This window comes from Hyperolius riggenbachi, chromosome 3 (genome assembly GCF_040937935.1).
Source record: "Hyperolius riggenbachi isolate aHypRig1 chromosome 3, aHypRig1.pri, whole genome shotgun sequence".
Taxonomy (NCBI): Eukaryota; Metazoa; Chordata; class Amphibia; order Anura; family Hyperoliidae; genus Hyperolius; species Hyperolius riggenbachi.
The window spans coordinates 493896366-493915910 of NC_090648.1; the positions used below are offsets into that span (position 1 = coordinate 493896366).

At 45.1% G+C, this 19545-nt stretch overlaps 1 protein-coding gene across 2 annotated transcripts in view; it reads right to left on the reverse strand.

The window, feature by feature from the left end:
• The window catches only part of AMN1 (antagonist of mitotic exit network 1 homolog), a 143589-nt gene that overhangs the window by 98726 nt on the left and 25318 nt on the right, over positions 1-19545 (reverse strand). For both annotated transcript variants that reach the window (XM_068278234.1, XM_068278233.1), the window contains exon 2: positions 2018-2150. In XM_068278234.1, coding sequence (XP_068134335.1) covers positions 2018-2150 — 133 coding nt within the window. The remainder of the gene's footprint in view (positions 1-2017; positions 2151-19545) is intronic.

Here is a 19545-nt window from a genome sequence, read left to right on the forward strand (position 1 = left end):
TCAATACACAGCCTGGTCAACAAACAGTTAAACTGGTATTCCTGGAATTCTCCTCCCGTATTTAAATGAGAAAACCCACCCACCGCTGACACTACTAAATCACAGAGGGTGATTTTAGAAAACGGAACAACAATGGTCCAGACGGAATCTAAAAGTAGCAGGTGGCAGTTACAGGATGTCTGCAACCTCTTATGACATAGCGATTTGTTGTTCCAGTCATCATGAAAACATGGAAATAACAATTCTTTTGCAGAACAATTCAGCCAAGGAAATTCAGTCTCTGTGTACACTGTTCTGCAGACTCGATTATAAAGAATGCCATCAAAAATACCATATGTTATTGTATAACTCTGCTCAAAATGGCGGTTGTAGCCTGGAGTCCTGTTATCTCTATAAAACAAAATGTCAGCTCCAACACAAAATGTCTGCCACAAGTGCAAGAAAAACTTTACATCTCTGTCAAGTCCATCATTCCTCTTGCGTGTAAAATATGTTGAGTTGGTTGTTTAGCCGTCTAGGCGTGTACGTACAGGTCGTGTGGTTCGTCAGATTGTGTGGTGTGCCGTGTTGGTCGTGTGCATGTTGAACGTGTCTCCGAGCCTTAGCAGTATTAGAGGCAGAAGATCAGCAGGACAGCCAGGGAACTGGTATTGCTTAAAAGGAAATAAATATGTCACCTTCCATATACCTCTCACCTCGGGTTCCCTTTAACCTCCTCAGCGGTATGGACGAATATACACGTCCATCACCGCCGGAGGTCGCCGCTCAGGCCCTGCTGGGCCGATTTTAATGAAATAAAAAGCAGCACACGCAGCCTGCACTTTGCCAGCCGCGTGTGCTGCCTGATCGCCGCCGCTCTGCGGCGATCCGCCGCGAGCAGCGGCGAAAGAGGGTCCCCCCAGCCGCCCGAGCCCTGCGCAGCCGGAACTTTTTAAGGGCTGGATCGGAGGCGGCTGACGTCAGGACGTCGGCTGACGTCCATGACGTCACTCCGCTCGTCGCTATGGCGACGATGTAAGCAAAACAAGGAAGGCTGCTCATTGCGGCCTTCCTTGTTTATTCTGGTCGCCGGAGGCGATCAGAATGACGCTTCCGGAGCGCCCTCTAGTGGGCTTTCATGCAGCCAACTTTCAGTTGGCTGCATGAAACAGTTTTGTTTTGTTTTTTTTAAAAACCCTCCCGTAGCCTCCCTGGCGATCTTAATAGAACGCCAGGGAGGTTAATAAAGATTGTTGCATCGCTGAGCTTTTCTGGTCCACAAGAGTATCAGATTTATTTTATTTTTTTCATTTTACTGGCCAGTTCCCTAAAATTCCCAATAAAGTTTTCATGAAATAAACATGTAAACTAAGGGAGAAGGGGATATGCAGTAATACGTACACGGATAAAGAACCTATCACTTGAGACATGTAGTGTTGGGGAGCCTTATTCCATGCTATTCTATGACCGTCTAAGGACCAGATGACTGAACCCAGAACTCCGGTGCTGCAAGGCGTGACCGCTATCCTCTCCCCCTGCCCACAATGGGAGGCAGGAAGTGAGGCGGAACCCCAATAGTGCAGACAGGAATAGGAACCCACCTGAAAAGTATTCTCCCATATCTCATTCCTGGCTGAGGCCCCTCCTCCTCCGTACCACAGAGGTATTTCCTGGCTGAGGCCCCTCCCCTCCTCCTCAGTCACACAGGAATATTACCTGCCTGAGGCCCCTCCCCTTCTCTGTCACACAGAGGTATTACCTGACTGAGGCCCCACCTCCTCCATCACACAAAGGTATGACTTGGCTGAGATCCCTCCCCTCCTCCTCAGTCACACAGGAATATTATCTGCCCGAGGCCCCTCCCCTTCCCTGTCACACAGAGGTATTACCTAGCTAAGGACCCTCCCCTCGATCACACAAACGTAGTACCTACCTGAAGCCCCTCCTCATCACACAGAGGTATTACCTGGCTGAGGCCCCTCCCCTCCATCACACAGAAGTAATACCCGCCTGAGAACTATTGCCCCATCTCTCATACCTGGCTGATGTTGGCGTCTGTGAGGAGTCCCTGGACACATAGAAGTTTTATCAGTTTGTCTTTAATGTTTGGCGGGAGACTTTCCACGTCTGACTCATATCGAGAGAGGTTCCGTGACAGGCAAACCAGACATCTGCAGAATGAAGAAATACACGCCATAAAAATCCAGAACTTTCATACAGACAATAAAGAGATGCCTCGCTGCTGCACAAATGCCCCATTATTGCACAAATGCCCCGCTGCAGACATTTTGTGTGTGGATAAAACCCACACACTGTATTTGCCCATTTGTCCCAGTTATTACAACATTTAAAATATGTCCCTAGTACAATGTATACCTACAAGATTGTATTTGAAAATAAAGGTGTATTTTTTCAGCTTTGCGTCCATCACTAATTACAACTCTTTATTTGGAAAAATAACAGTGATATACCCTCATGACATACATATTAAAAAAGTTGAGTCCCTAACCTCTTGACGACCAGCTAACGCCGATTGGTGTAAACTGGTCGTCTGCGGGTTACCATGGAAACGGCCGCTCGATCGAGCGGCCTTTCCATGTCAGTTCACGGAGGGTGTCTCCGTGAACAGCCGGAGAGCCGCCGATCGCGGCTCGCCGGCAAAATGTAAACATGCGGGGAAGAAATCCCCGCTGTTTACATCATACGGCGCTGCTGCGCAGCAGCGCCGCAAGGCAGATCGGCGATCCCCGGCCTCTGATTGGCCGGGGATCGCCGGCATATGATAGGCTGAAGCCTATCCTTCAATGCGCAGGACGGAAATCCGTCCTGCGCAGCTCACAGGGGGAGGGAGAGGGAGGGAGAGGGACGGAGCGCCGAAAACGCTGCGGAGGGGGGCTTTGAAGAGCCCCCCCCGCAAAGCGCAGCAAGCCGACGGCGATCAGACCCCCCCAGCAGGACATCCCCCTAGTGGGGAAAAAAGGGGGGGTAGTCTGATCGCCAAGGCTCACTCCTGATCGGTGCTGCGGGCTGGAGAGCCCACGTAGCACCGATCAGTGCAGAAAGCCCTGGTCGGCAAGTGGCTAAGGTAACTATGTATTTGTTTTTAATGTCATTTTTTTGTATTTTTTATAGCAGAAGCAGTAGAGTGTTGTACCGCGTTAGCCATCAGTAAAAGCAAGGAGTTTTGAATCAGGATGATACCATTTATTGGCTAACTAAGAGATGAATAAACAGCCGAACGTTCACTGTTTATTCATCTCTAAGTTAGCCAATAAATGGTATCATCCTGATATAAAACTCCTTGCTTTTATTTTTTTATACAAATGTTTTATTTTGGTAACTATGAGAGGGGAGGTAAGGGGTTAATTAAGGGGGGATTTATGTATTTTTATTTAATATTTTTGTTTAATACTATGTATGTAGGTGTAATTTTACTATGTGGCCACTAGATGCGCCCTCCCCCACTTTATTCCTGTGTACTGTGAATGTACGTGTTTTCATTTTCATTCTCTCAATGAACACCAGCATTTTATTGATGCCGGTGATCGTTGATCACAGGCACTTTGATTGGTCACTGATCAGTGTACTAATGGGCTGCAACGAGAAAGTGAGAGGTAGCGCACATTCGCGTGTGTGGCGAGAGACTCATATCTACACCCCTTGGACTTAAAGGGAACCAAAGACGAAGCACCCTTGTGTATTTTACCATATATATCAGTAAGAACATTCGAGAAAACACTTACCATGCTCTCTGTTTCATCCTCACTGCTAAAAGTGTCTGTTATCAGCTGTGATAAGAATCCCGGACTGAGCATTCAGTCTGGCTTTGCAGGGAATAATTATAGCGGAGTCATTATAGCAGAGCCACAAGGGGACAGGCTTGGGCTTGAAAAGACACCAGAGAAGACAGACTCAGCTATAATCTTTCCGTAGCAAAGCCAGACTGAATGCTCAGTCGGAGATTCTTATCAGAGGTGATAACAGTCAGATTAAACAGAGAACAATGAAACAAAGAGCAGATTAGGTGTTTACTGTCATGTTCCCACTGATTTATAAGGTAAAATACAAGAGGGTGCTTCATCTCTGGTTCTCTTTAATATGAAGTCCTGCGGGGTGTAGATATACTGCCTTGGGGCAGGGATAACTAGTTAAACTGGAATGACCAAGGTAACAAACTGATCAGTTTAAATGGCTCAGTTTTTACAGGATCAGTTTTTCGTCTGGTGCAGTGTGAACCAGGCCTATTACCTTATCTCTCTGAAACCAGCCCATTCAGTCTTCCTAGTTCTATTATAAAGAAAGATGAATTCTAGACAATGGACGGTTCCCCGGATGTCTCCTCCTCTCCCGACTATAACCATCTTATTCTTCATGTCAGACTGATGATCTCACCGCAGAACAATCTGATAAACAAGTGGAATGACTCCGGGTTGGAACACTGTACAGCAGACTAGTGCACTTGTAGCCGGTCACTGAAACAAAACCTCATCTGATAAGTTCAGAGCACATGGCCCTGCTTCCTCCGCTCTCCAGATTTATGACCATTCACTAATGTAAATCCTATCTGATGAACAACAGTCAATCGCTGCATCCCTGATGTCTATTGAGCACTTTTAGAAACAGCTAATTATAATATTCTGGGTCACCTGCAGTATCTCCATCCATAGCACTCATCGGGCTTGATCCACTAAACCTTTATAATTCATATCATGGCCTTTTTTGCGTGATCACGAATTTTCACGCAGAATCACAAATTTTCGCACAAAAACTTGGACTTTTCGCGTGAAAATGCGCGACTGCATGCGAAAATTCGCGATCACGTGCAAATGCGAAAACGCGGGTGAAAAAGGCCGTGATATGAGTTATCACGCTTTAGTGAATCAAGTCCATATTGTAACGATCGGTGTAACACAGAGAGGGTCTGATTACCGGTGATCTGCAGTATCACCGAGAATGCAGAATATACCCGATTATTGATGATCTGCAGTATCACCGATAATCAGATATATCTCTAACCTCTGGACACCTGAGAGAGAAGTTAGTGTTTGGGTGTAACAGTAACATTAGTGGACTGTACCTAAGGAGTAGGTACAGCAGCAGTAAGGAATACTGCACAGAAGTATGCTCCTTCCATACGCCTAGACTCTCCCGGGGGAGGAGCTAAGCAGAATGTGGGAAGGACAGAGCGTGAGTGACACCCGAGAGGGAGGGTGTCACTAACAGATCTGGGAACTGCCTCTAACAGTAAGGCTAGTTCTCGAGGTCGGCCAAGCCAGGTCGTCAACACACAGACAGATAAAGTACAGAATCAGAAGGCAGATACGGAATCCAATAACAGGCAGGGTCAGGCAACGGAGAATCAGAATAACGAGGTACAGAATCAGGAGGCAGGTACAGAGTCCAGGAACGAGCAGAGATTGGCAACAGGATATCAGAAATAGCAAGGTACAGGATCAGAGTTCAAAGGAATAGTCAGGCAGGCAGAAGGTCATAACAAATAATACAATTCAATATTCCTAATGCTAAGGTGTGAGCTCCTTGATGTCAACACCTTTGGAAACTATGCTAGAACACAGAAACAGACAAGGCCTGAGTGCTACCACGTAGTGATCGCAACGGCAGACAACCAGAGAAATGACCAGCACCCAGTATATATAGCCCAGCGCTCTCCAGCGCCTCCCCTAAGTGCTGGACCAATGGGAACTGGTACAATCGTCAGCTGACCGGCTTGGTCAGCTGACTCCCTTCTGGCTGTCATATAAACTCTGCCTCTCAGCGCGCGCGTCATTCTGAACCTGTGTGGACTATCAGTCCCAGCCACACCAGTCACGCTTTGCAATGTCTCTGCTGGCCTGCATGCGGGGTGAGACGCACCGCTATCTGCACATGCGGTGGCCTCCCCGCGCCTGGTCAGACTGTCAGTAGCAGGCCTGTGCGCACAAACCGCCGCGTCAGACGTGGCGGTTTCTCCGCCGCGTCTGACGCGGCGGTTTCTCCGCGTTCCGCTATGCCAGCCGCGGAAACAGCCGCCTCATCCTGCGTCCATGCGGCGGCTTTTCCGCGTTTCTTCACACATAGGGTGTTAAAGAGGAACTGCAGTGAAAATAACGTAACAAACAAAAGTGCTTCATTTTTACCAGAATTATGTATAAATGATTTAGTTTACCATTCACAGATGATGGTGGTGTCATGGGCATGAGGCCAGTAAAATAAAAGTGGATAACATTCTTTTATGTCTATACTGTATAGGAACTGTAACCAAGGATTGATCTTCATCCCAATCAGTAGCCAATCCCTCTTTTCCCATGAGAAATCTTTAGCTTTTCTCAAATAGATCATCAGGGGGCTCTGTATGGCTGATATTGTGGTGAAACCCCTCCCACAGTGTGATGTCAGCACCAAGATACTGACATCACACTGTGGGAGGCTTGTTGAATTGTGGTAACTAACGGCTGTTTCCAGCTGCCTAGCAACCAGTATTTTTCTCTGTGCATATGTATATCTAAGGTATAAAAAAAACAACCTTTTAGCCTATCACATTGTTAGGGGGGTGTGGTTATAGATAATGGCAGTTTGTGTAGTCTTTTTTAAAAATGTCTGCCAGTAGTAAAGATGATGACGTGCAGGCTGATTTTGGATCAAACAATATGAACAAGTTACATGGCAAATATCAATCATTTCTTGATCTCTCTTCAATTTTTTTAACTTCTCACCTTGCAATGTACTGATTTATTTTTCCTCCCCTTTTCGCTAAAGTTCCTCTTTAAATGATTCTATGTGTAAATATCTGTATACTCATTTATACTCAATTATAACCTGTATGCTGTATACTGTAATGTAACATACACTGTATATATGTTACAAAGGTTGGAGGAAACATCTGCTTGAAGCTTTTTGAGGAACTAAAACGGACACTCCCATAGCAACCCGACCACAGAATCTTTAAAGAGACTCTGTAACAACAAAAACCTCCCCTGGGGGGTACTCACCTCGGGTGGGGGAAGCCTCCGGATCCTAATGAGGCTTCCCACGCCGTCCTCTGTCCCACGGGGGTCTCGCCGCAGCCCTCCGAACAGCCGGCGACTGTGCCGACTGTCATTTCAATATTTACCTTTGCTGGCTCCAGCGGGGGCGCTGTGGCGACTTTCGGCACGGAAATAGACGGAAATACCCGATCTCCGTCGGGTCCGCTCTACTGCGCAGGCGCCGGAAACTTGCGCCTGCGCAGTAGAGCAGACCCGACGGCGATCGGGTATTTCCGCCTACTTCGGCGCCGAGAGGCATCAGAGCGCCTGCGCAGGAGCCAGGAAGGTAAATAATGACGTCACCGCTGCCCGGACTGCACGGAGGGCTACAGCGAGACCCCCGAGGGACGCAGGACGGCGTGGGAAGCCTCATTAGGATCCTGAGGCTTCCCCCACCCGAGGTGAGTACCCCCCAGGGGCCGTTTTGGCGTTACAGTTCCTCTTTAATAAGAAAATAACAACTTTGATTAGCATGAATTTTTCACGAGGCTTATTTGCATCACATCAGCAACTATTCCAACTACAGTGGTGTGAAAAACTATTTGCCCCCTTCCTGATTTCTTATTCTTTTGCATTTTTGTCATACTTAAATGTTTCTGCTCATCAAAAACCGTTATCTATTAGTCAAAGATAACATAGTTGAACACAAAATGCAGTTTTGAATGATGGTTTTTATTATTTAGTGAGAAAAAAAACTCCAAATCTACATGGCCCTGTGTGAAAAAGTGATTGCCCCCCTTGTTAAAAAATAACTTTACTGTGGTTTATCACACCTGAGTTCAACTTCTGTAGTCACCCCCAGGCCTGATTACTGCCACACCTGTTTCACACCACACCAAGAAATCACTTAAATAGGAGCTGACACAGAGAAGTAGACCAAAAGCACCTCAAAAGCTAGACATCATGCCAAGATCCAAAGAAATTCAGGAACAAATGAGAACAAAAGTACTGTAATTGAGATCTATCAGTCTGGTAAAGGTTATAAAGCCATTTCTAAAGCTTTGGGACTCCAGCGAACCTCAGTGAGAGTCATTATCCACAAATGGCAAAACATGGAACAGTGATGAACCTTCCCAGGAGTGGCCGGCCAACCAAAATTACCCCAAGAGCGCAGAGAAAACTCATCCGAGAGGTCACAAAAGACCCCAGGACAACATCTAAAGAACTGCAGGCCTCACTTGCCTCAATTAAGGTCAATGTTCACGACTCCACCATAAGAAAGAGACTGGGCAAAAACGGCCTGCATGGCAGATATCCAAGGCGCAAACCACTTTTAAGCAAAAAGAACATTAAGGCTCGTCTCAATTTTGCTAAAAAAAACATCTCAATGATTGCCAAGACTTTTGGGAAAATACCTTGTGGACCGACGAGACAAAAGTTTAACTTTTTGGAAGGTGCGTGTCCCGTTACATCTGGCGTAGAAGTAACAGTATTTCAGCAAAAGAACATCATACCAACAGTAAAATATGGTGGTGGTAGTGTGATGGTCTGGGGTTGTTTTGCTGCTCAGGACCTGGAAGGCTTGCTGTGATAGATGGAACCATGAATTCTACTGTCTACCAAAAAAATCCTGAAGGAGAATGTCCGGCCATCTGTTTGTCAACTCAAGCTGAAGCGATCTTGGGTGCTGCAGCAGGACAATGACCCAAAACACACCAGCAAATCCACCTCTGAATGGCTGAAGAAAAACAAAATGAAGACTTTGGAGTGGCCTTGTCAAAGTCCTGACCTGAATCCTATTGAGATGTTGTGGCATGACCTTAAAAAGGCAGTTAATGCTAGAAAACCCTCAAATAAAGCTGAATTCAAACAATTCTGTAAAGATGAGTGGGCCAAAATTCCTCCAGAGCGCTGTAAAAGACTCGTTGCAAGTTATCGCAAATGCTTGATTGCAGTTATTGCTGCTAAGGGTGGCCCAACCAGTTATTAGGTTCAGGGGGCAATTTCTTTTTCACACAGGGCATGTAGGTTTTGAGTTTTTTTTCTCACTAAATAATAAAAACCATCATTTAAAACTGCATTTTGTGTTCAATTATGTTATCTTTGACTAATAGTTAACGGTTTTTGATGAGCAGAAACATTTAAGTGTGACAAACATGCAAAAGAATAATAAATCAGGAAGGGGGCAAATCGTTTTTCACACCACTGTATTTCCAGACGGGAATGGGGAACTACAAATTAGGACATTCACCTCCTGAGCATTACGTCACTCAGGAGGTTTTGTTAATTTGTGCCCGATTTTACAATAATTGTCCCTAATGACTGTAAATCCTCTAGCTAGCACTAGGCTAGCTAGAAGAAGTCTCCGGCACCCCCCGATCGCCGCCGCTCCCCAGATATATACATTACCCAGCCTGGATCCAGCGATCGGCGCAGCTTCCTCGGACAGCTCCGGTCTCTCTATGGGGAGGATCGCAGATGACGTCATGCGAAAACCCGATCCTCCCCAAAGAGAGACCGGAGCTGTGCCGGGAACCTGAACTGAATAAAATTATTTAAAATAAACACGAGGTAACTTCAAACTAACATTACATAGTTGCCTTGCCATCAGTTCCTCTTAGAAGCTCACCATTTTCTTCTGACAACAATCCCTTCTAGTTCTGACAACATTTTGTCAGAACTGAAATATATCTGTTGCTGTCAGTTATAGCTGAGAGGACAACTGATGTGCCAGGTAATGTTCATGTTTCCCTATGGCTCAAATAGGCGATGTTACAGTTTAACAGGTTGCTGACCAGAAAGCTGTTATGAGGTAATGGCCATTTTCAAAATGGAGGACGGAGAATTCCCTTGATCACAATGGACAAACAGGATGCAGGAGAGGAGAAAGAGATTGAGGAGTAGACTACACTGGAGGTAAGTATGACTTGTGTATGTTTATTTTGACTTTTAATTTTCAGTACAGGTTTTCTTTAAGTGAAACAGAACATCTAAATGGGGTGAGATAAACCTCTTTGTTACACAATACTCACAGAATTGGGAGTCAAACTGTCGCAGAATCATCGTAAATTCCGAGTTCACAAGTTTAGCTCTATAGGCTGAGAAAGAGTTATGGCATTAAATATCATCAGCTTCTTACCAGTATAAAAAGGTTTTTGTCCTTATTCAAGCCTTTGTCAACAGCTTTGAACCAATTTATAAATCTGTACCATGAAAGAAATCTCAGAAGTATTTCATAGACCACACCGCTTAGGTCTGTGTCTGTCTTCTCCATGCATGTACAGTGGGATGCAAAAGTTTGGGCCACCTTGTAAATCGTAATGATTTTCCCGTATAAATCGTTGGTTGTTATGATAACAAATGTCAGTTAAATATATCATATAGGAGACTCACACAGTGATATTTGAGAAGTGAAATTAAGTTTATTGGATTTACAGAAAGTGCTCAATAATTGTTTAAATAAAATTAGGCAGGTGCATACATTTGGGCACTGTTGTCATTTTATCGATTCCAAAACCTTTAGAACTAATTATTGGAACTCAAATTGCCTTGGTAAGTTCAGTGACCCCTGACCTACATACACAGGTGAATCCAATCATGAGAAAGAGTATTTAAGGGGGGCAATTGTAAGTTTATCTCCTCTTTTAAATTTCCCTGAAGAGTAGCAACATGGGGGTCTCAAACCAACTCTCAAATGACCTGAAGACAAAGATTGTTCACCATCATAGTTTAGGGGAAGCATACAGAAACCTGTCTCAGAGATTTCAGCTGTCTGTTTCCACAGTTAGGAACATTTTGAGAAAATGGAAGACCACTGGCTCAGTTCAAGTTAAGGCTCGAAGTGGCAGACCAAGAAAAATCTCAGATAAACAGAAGTGACAAATGGTGAGAACAGTCAGAGTCAACCCACAGATCAGCACCAAAGACCTACAAAATCATCTTTCTGCAGATGGAGTCACTGTGCATCGTTCAACCATTCACACATTTTACACAAGGAGATGCTGTATGCAGGGGAAGTCCTTTCTCCGCATACACAGCACAAACAGAGCCGCTTGAGGTATGCTAAAGTACATTTGGACAAGTCAGCTTTATTTTAGAATAAAGGTGCTGTGGACTGCTAAAACTAAAATTGAGTTATTTGGGCATAAAAAGGGGCGTTATGCATGGAGGAAAAACAACACAGCATTTCAAGAAAAACACCTGCTACCTACAGTAAAATATGGTGGTGGTTCCATCATGCTGTAGGGCTGTGTGGCCAGTGCAGGGACTGTGAATCTTGCCAAAGTTGAGAGACGCATGGATTCCACTCAGTATCAGCATATTCTGGAGACCAATGTCAAGGAATCAGTGACAAAGCTGAAGCTGCGCCGGGGTTGGATCTTTTAACAAGACAACGACCCTAAACACTGCTCAAAATCCACTAAGGCATTCATGCAGAGGCACAAGTAAAATGTTCTGGAATGGCCATCTCAGTCCCCAGACCTGAATAGAACTGAAAATCTGTGGTGTGAGTTAAAAAGAGCTGTCCATGCTTGGAAGCCATCAAACCTGAATGAACTAGAGATGTTTTGTAAAGAGGAATGGTCCAAAATACCTTCAACCAAAATCCAAACTCTTATTGGAACCTACAAGAAGCATTTAGAGGCTGTAATTTCTGCAAAAGAAGGATCTACTAAATATTGATTTCATTTCTTTTTTTGTGGTGCCAAAATTTATGCACCTGCCTAATTTTGTTTAAACAATTATTGCACACTTTCTGTAAATCCAATAAACTTCCTTTCACTTTTCAAATATCACTGTGTGTGTCTCCTATATGATATATTTAGCTGACAATTTTTATCGTAACAACCAACGATTTATACAGGAAAATCATGACGATTAACAATGTTGCCCAAACTTTCGCATCCCACTGTATGTTCCAAGCTTTGGGCCTACTTCCACTGATTTGGGAGCAGTGTGGTAAAACCTCCATGGGTATGGAAACCCCCATAAAAATTCACCGTAACAGTGGATAATTTTGAAAGACCAGTACGTTGGATGGTCGGGCAGGCCAGGTCGGCAACACACAAGCAGATGAGGTACAGAGACAGGAGACTGATTCGGTAACCGGGTACAGGCAGGGTCTGGCAACAGATAGACAGATATGCAAGGTACCGAATCAGAAAGCAAGAGAAAGGTCGACAGAGCAAAAGGTCATAACATATAAATATCACAGAATCCTAGACTGGGGTGTGAGCTCCTTGATCTCGACACCCGGGAACTAGTCTAGAGTATAACACAGTATAGACACAGAGTCCCTAAACTTGGGTGTGAGGTCCTTGGTCACAACACCCTGGAACTGGTCTAAAGTATAACATAGCAATGTCACAGTATTCCTAAGCTTGGGTGTGAGGTCCGTGGTCTCAACACCCTGGAACTGTTCTAACATATAACACAATAGTAATCTGGCTCAGTGTGAATTCCCAGGTCCTCCTGGTTCTAACACACTGTGAGATCTGACTGGTCTGAGTGCTCACCCGTTACTATTCGCAATGGCAGACAACCAGCAACTGACAGGCAAGAAGTATATATAGAGCAGCGCTCCTCAGCGCCGCTCAGCCCCACTCAGCCAATCACCTACTGCGCTGGGATCAGCTGATCGTCCTGATCAGCTGATCCCTCTCCTATTGGCATAAAGGGCTTGCCTCCTGGCGTGCGCGCGCGCGTAGCTCTCCATCTGTGTGCACTACTAGGCTCAGACACACCAGACGCATGCTGCTGTGCGGAAACCGCCGGTCTGAACGCAGAGACAGCCGCCCCGCTGCCAGAATCCTTTACAATATTACAGAAAATAATGAACTTTATCACAATATGCTAATTTTTTGAGAAGATCCTGTACAAGCGTGCTCCTAAAATTGTACACAGGTAGATCATTGTGACTTGTTATTTTTTTAAAGTAGCTCACAAGCCGAAAAAGTGTGGGCACCTCTGCTGTACACGATACATACATAGACATATGACTATGGTAGGGATTAGATTGTGAGCCCCTCTGAGGGACAGTTAGTGACAAGACAATATACTCTGTACAGTGCTGCAGAAGATGTTGGAGCTATATAAACACTAAATAATAATAATAATATCAAGTGGAGAGACGAGAACACTCCCACTTCCAGAGTGATCCACCATTTTATTGTGCTATCCGCATTACGCCCTGGACCATGTACATTGTGTAACCCTGCTAATCAGTGAAGTCAGTTTTGCTTATTATTGTCATTAATATATACCATATAAGTCGAGAAACTACATCTTTCCCTGTACAAAGTTTTGTGTACCCATTGCATTCATACTTTCTATCTTATTTTTCTCAATATAAAAAATTAAAGTTGAACAAAAAAATCTTTCTGATCACAAAATTGACTTTATCATGAATATACTGTATTTCCGTAGTCTCATCTTATGTGGGTCTGAGGAGTTTTCAATATCTTTTGTAATAAAGAATATTACCAAGGTTACAATATATATCACCCGCATCACCCAGTCCCATGCACGCCTCCAGGACTTCTCAAGAGCTGCTCCAACACTATGGAACTTCCTACCTCTACCCATTAGGGCAGCCCCATCCTTCAACATCTTCAAGAAAGCCCTCAAAACTCACCTTTTCACTCTGGCCTACTACCCCTCACAAGTGCTCTAAACCTACTGCTGAACTCTGGTCCCCTACCATTCGTGTCCTTACCTCTCCCTCTAGATTGTAAGCCTTTGGGAAGGTTCCTCCTCCTCTTGTGTCTTACCTGATCATGCACCTCCATTACTGTGCACCCATGCTACGCATCTGAGTGAACCTAACTTGCCTAATCTCCATGCTCCCCTCCAGTGACTACGCATTACCTTGTACTCATACTGTGCTGTGTGATCCGGTTTTCTTGTATTCCTGTATTGTCTTATTGCTGTATGTCACCCCTAAATATTGTCTGTAACCTAAATTAATGTTCAGCGCTGCGTAATATGTTGGCGCTTTATAAATACAGTAAATAAATAAAACACATATACATATATATATATCCATCCAGTACAGTTTAGGGATGACGGTGAAGTAAAATTGATAAATAAAATGGCCACCTGTAAGCCATTTTGCCACACTCCCTTTATACAGTTACACGTATAAGACTAGTTCTCTTCTTTCACATGGTTTCATGGGTTTGGAATGTGCTACTAGGGATGATTTGTGCTGTCTTGCAGATAAGAGATGGCTCCGTGTGAATCTCATCAGTCAAACTAACTTTAAATTAAACAAGCTACTATTGAAGCAAATTCCTCTAATAATAATTAACGACTAACTGACCTCATCTATTTAAGCATTTATATGTATTCATGTATTCATTTATGCAGTATTGTGTTTTCCAATAGTTAGTTCAGATATTTTGTAAGTATCCAATCATAGGAGGTATGATTGTAATGTGTAATTGGGATTATATAACTTCTGTCCCGAGCTTTGCAAGTCAGACATTGCTATGATTCAGTGCATGTCTCCTGTACAGTAAATAAACCAATACTTTACTTCCAAGACATCGATTTGTGGTATTTCACAACAGCAGGTTCTCTCAATCTACCTCAGTCATAATCATAGAAGCATTCTGTTTGCAAGTTTTAAAATGCTGAGATATTGATTTTTCTTATGAGCAAATCACTCCAAAGTTCTTTACTCTTTGCTTGCCATCTTAAAGGGCCTCCAAGCTCATCTAAAAAATAAAAGTTGTACTCACCCGGGGCTTATTCCAGCCCAGTGCTTGTCGGGAGGTCTTACGACGGCGTCCTGCCTCCTCTCCTACTCCCCGCTCCGGAATGGCTGACCGGCCGCAGCCCGGGCGATACTCGGCCGAGTGTCGGGCTGCTCCTTCCGCGTATGACGCGGATTACATCACACGGCGGCCGCCTCGCGTCATCACGGCGGCCGGCGTGAAAGTACTGCGCATGCGCGGTACTGCCACGCCGGCCGCCGTGATGACGCGAGGCGGCCGGCGTGTGACGTCAGCCGCGTCATACGCGGAAGGAGCAGCCCGACACTCGGCCGAGTATCGCCCGGGCTGCGGCCGGTCAGCCATTCCGGAGCGGGGAGTAGGAGAGGAGGCAGGACGCCGTCGTAAGACCTCCCGACAAGCACTGGGCTGGAAAAAGCCCCGGGTGAGTACAACTTTTATTTTTTAGATGAGCTCGGAGTCCCTTTAAATTAGCCATGAATAACCCGATAAAAGGGTCTTTAGGCCGTATCACGTCGATAAAGCATTTTACCGCTGCTCTTTGCAAACAGGTTCGCTGACTCTGGTTTTCTTAAGGAGGGGTCCCGTGAACACGCAATGTTGTAATTATTAACTAAATGACGTGGTATTTTATGTAACTTAATGCTATAAAAACCAGGTGAATTCACTAAACTAGAGAAGATGCCAACTGAGAACTGATCTCATGTGTCTGAGTGATTCTTCTGAAGGATACCAGGGCCTGCTCATTGGGAGTCCGTACAGCCAACCTTGCATCTGAGGTGTTGGGCCTCATTACTAAATTCTCTTACAGGTCCTGAGCTGTCAAACTTGACAGGTCTTGTCTTCTTCATTTGTGATCAAGTGAAAGTGTCTGTTATGATAGTGCACTGTTGACCGTTCCACTGAGGTGAAAGTCTCCTGAGTGCAGAGACTAAGTGACCACGGGTCTTCACCAGAGCACCCCAGGAGGTGGTGATGGGCCACAACCCCTACCTGGTTACGGACTACTTTAGCTGCCTAGTGCCCACCAGGTTGCACACAGGAAGGACTCTAACAGTGGTTAGGAGAACAGATGACACCTCAATGTGGAGGCTGGTAATTGAGGAAAGATCCGGTGGTACTTGAGAGACAAGGTTGATCCGGTAGTAAGTTGTGGTCAGTGTATGCAGTAGTAATCCAGATCCGGGTAACAAACCAAGGTCAGGACAGGCAGCAGAGGTTCAGAGCCGGGTAACAAGCCAAGGTCAGGGCAGGCAGCAGAGGTTCAGATCCGGGTAACAAGCCAAGGTCAGGGCAGGCAGCAATCCAGGAGAATCAGAGACAAGCCAAGGGTCAAAACCAGGTAGAGCAGATCAGGAGTAGTCTAATAACAAGCCGGGTCGGTAACGGAGATCAATCAGAAAAACAGGCAGAGCTTCAGGCGTGCTCACACACTAGCTGACAGAGGAATCAGCGTGGAGTGCTGTGAGCAGACGCCTTATATACTGGAGGAGGGCTGGCCTTCAACTGAATTGTGCGCCACGCATGCGTGGTACTAACGTCCACCAGGAACCATGCATGCGTACTTCCGTTTGCCCAAAGCCGCACATGCATACTATGCACTTCTGCCCCCTGCTACTTCCGCCACTACCCTCAACGGTGACAAAGCTGTGATACCTGTCTGGTTTATATAAAGGACATTTTGTTTTAAATTAGCTCCATTTGGTGATATATAAACAATTTCTGTTAGAAGAAGGCCACATGATGTGTACGTGCTCAGGGACACTTGCTACTCTTGAACATGTCCTAATAGTAGATTTACTGTTATTTTGCAATGTCCTAGCTTCCTTGACTTTTAGTGGAAAAGGGGCCCCACGGACAGATTTAGACAAGTGATGTGTTGTCCAGACTGAACCACTTCCCCTTGTGACCTTAAACAGAAGGTTGAGTAAGAGAACAGTGGGTGGTGAAACTCATTATAATATGGGTGGAGAGTTCTAAGAATTAAATGTTAACTGCTTCATGTCTGCACTGATTATTGAACTGTGATTGGTTTTTGTAACACTGATGGACATCCTGAACTGCCCAGAGGCATGTATATTTTTGCATAACTGTAACTGATAAAAGTCGTTGTAACTAGTGAAATTGAAGCATTTGTCTCCTACACATGCCTCATCAACAAGCTTCTTGATGACAAATAAACAAGCCGTCCTTTTAAGAGGTGTGCCTTGAGTCATTACTGTCAGTATATCACTTTGACAGTTTTTGGTGGAGAATGCGGGCAATTAGAACTATAAATTGACTTTGTGGCACATCTCTGAAGGGATCCTTTTGATTTTGGGAGAGCGGAGACCGGACTAGCATCAGCTCAGGGGTCCAAATATTGGATCTTCACAGCGCTGTAAAAGGTGAGCGTTATTACCTTAAATCTGATATTGCACCCCTGTGCTGTGTACGAATTCATCCTCTGCTCGGCCGATATCTGATATGGATCACCTTCTGACGGCTTCCTCCTAGAATGTGGTATATTCTGGTATGTTTTATAACTTTTTTCCTGTGTGCATACCGTGTCTTTTTGTTAACTAGCTTGCTGCTTGAAAAATATAGAGAATAAGCATAAGTGATATATTACTGTGCTGCAGTTTCTGATGTAAATGTGTGAATGACTCATGCCATTATTTGTGTTCTAAGCATTGCCTCAGGATACATACTGTTGAGACACTTCGGACATCCCTAATAGAACTTTAGAGCAAAATAGGATTCTTAATTAGTATCGCTGACTATCAGTAATGTTAGTAAATTAACATATAGGGACACGAAGTGTTCACGGCAGGGTGTAATCTGAAAATAAGGTCAAACTGTGTTGTTCCTATGAAGTTTCTGTTGCATATAGTGAAAGTATTTGGTTGGTCAAGATATAAGTGCTTGCACTTAGTGCTGATCATTGTGTTCACCAGTATGTGTTGGTGAGTCGTTTTCTCCTTTCCATTGATCACCTTAATAGCATAAAATATCAGTGATACATCGCGTTGGAAGGCATTTAGCCAGCCAATCACTGCGGTGCACTGGGGTGATGAATGGAGAGGAGGAGAGTGAATTTACCAGCTTTGTGTCCGGCTTGTACAACACTGTATAGGAAATTTTATACATGTCCTGAGTGCCTAACACCGTTACGAAAAATATTTAGTATTGTTGGTTATTTGGTCAGAAGAAGAATAACCTGTGGTATCCCAAACACCTTTCTAGATAAACGTAAGCCAGTTGTGATAGAATCTTACAAGCCACCTGGCTCGCTGCAGCCACCAGTCAGCTATACATTCTCTTTGTATTCAGCGCCCTGGGAGTGCAGCGAATTAGGCATTAAATTTTGGCAAGTGCTGAATGCACCCTGGAACCTATCCAATCCCCAGATACCTGGAGAACAAGCACAGGACTCAAAAAGCTCAGAGGAATCTGACGAGTTTGAGAGTTTGCCAATAATTGCTCCCTGCCACCGCCCTATCCCACAGGTGCAGGAAAGTGTTGAGCGCTACCTAAGGGCTAGACGGGCTCAAATAATTCAAAAACCCGAAAATCTGTAAATATGAATTTTGCATAAATTACTGGCTAGACTGGTGATGCCACTAGCAGGTTTCTTCCTTTGACTAAATGACCATAGAATATACACCCTATTCTGAGCAAGGCTGTGGTGTGTGGACTTATGGGTTTGCTGTTGCAGCCTGCGCTGTGGTGTTTCTAGTGGTTTCCTGGTGTTATTGTCGCTGGAGGGAGTTGTGTTGTCCTGATTTGGTTGAAGTATACGGAACCAGGGCTGAGTCAGAGAGAGCATTGAGGTTCGGTTTTGGTATCAGGGCATCAGGAGAGCAAACTCAGTGCCACTTCAGAAACGAGCCCAATCAGTTAGACTCGGTCAGTTGCCATTCAATAGAGGTTGTAAATGGTGGTGTTGAGGTTAGTCCATCGGGAGGGGACCCTCTGTCAGACCAAGCCAGTGAAGGGTCCACTCAGCCAGATCTAAGTGCTTGTCACCCGCACAATTATTGCAGTTTGGATTTCTCAGGGTTGGCAATGTTCACCAGACCAATGCCTACTGGGCGACAGTAAAGGATCGGGTGACCTGTTGGGCAGCAAGGACAAACATAAAACCTTGCTACTTGCCAGACCACGTGAGACAGTGTGACTATTGTGACTCCCTCTACTACGTGCTGGAGTGAGCACAATATTGCTGAATAACATCAGTAAAACCTTGCTGACCCTTGTGAAAATCAACAGAGGGGTGACGGGATTGGCTGACTCCAGTGTGCTTAGTGGTTCACACGGTAGCAACAGGGAGAGAACCTGTTGCTCAAGTTGCTCCCAGGCGAAACCAGAGATTGGCCATCTCTGGTGTGAGAATTGCTTGGAATTCAAGGGGAACACATAGTCCATACTATGGGGAATTCAATTGCTCAGAAGCGAGCGTCAAATCGCGGTGAGCCGCAGCATTTGACGCCGCGAGAAGAGATGTGTAGCAAGTATGGACCGTGGGTCTCCCGATACTTGGAGGACTGGGAGCGATGGACTAACCAGAAATATGCCAGAAAGGGAACTTTTAAACCAAAGGTGTGGGAAAATTTGTGGGATGTCCACAGGGTGAGGATGACTCGCCCAAACGAGCGAGAAGCATGGAGTAGGTGGATGATGGAGGCGATTCGCCGATCCGAAGACGTCACCATCATGACAGTAAAACAATCAGGCACAGGAGGGTCACCACGGCTAGAAGATGAGGGGACTGAAGACACTGATGTGCTGGATATGGGAGCACACCAGGCTTGGACAGCACTTATGTCCGGGTCTTCTCGTAGGCGGACTGATAAGGCCGTGTCTCAGCATGTGAAACACAGAGC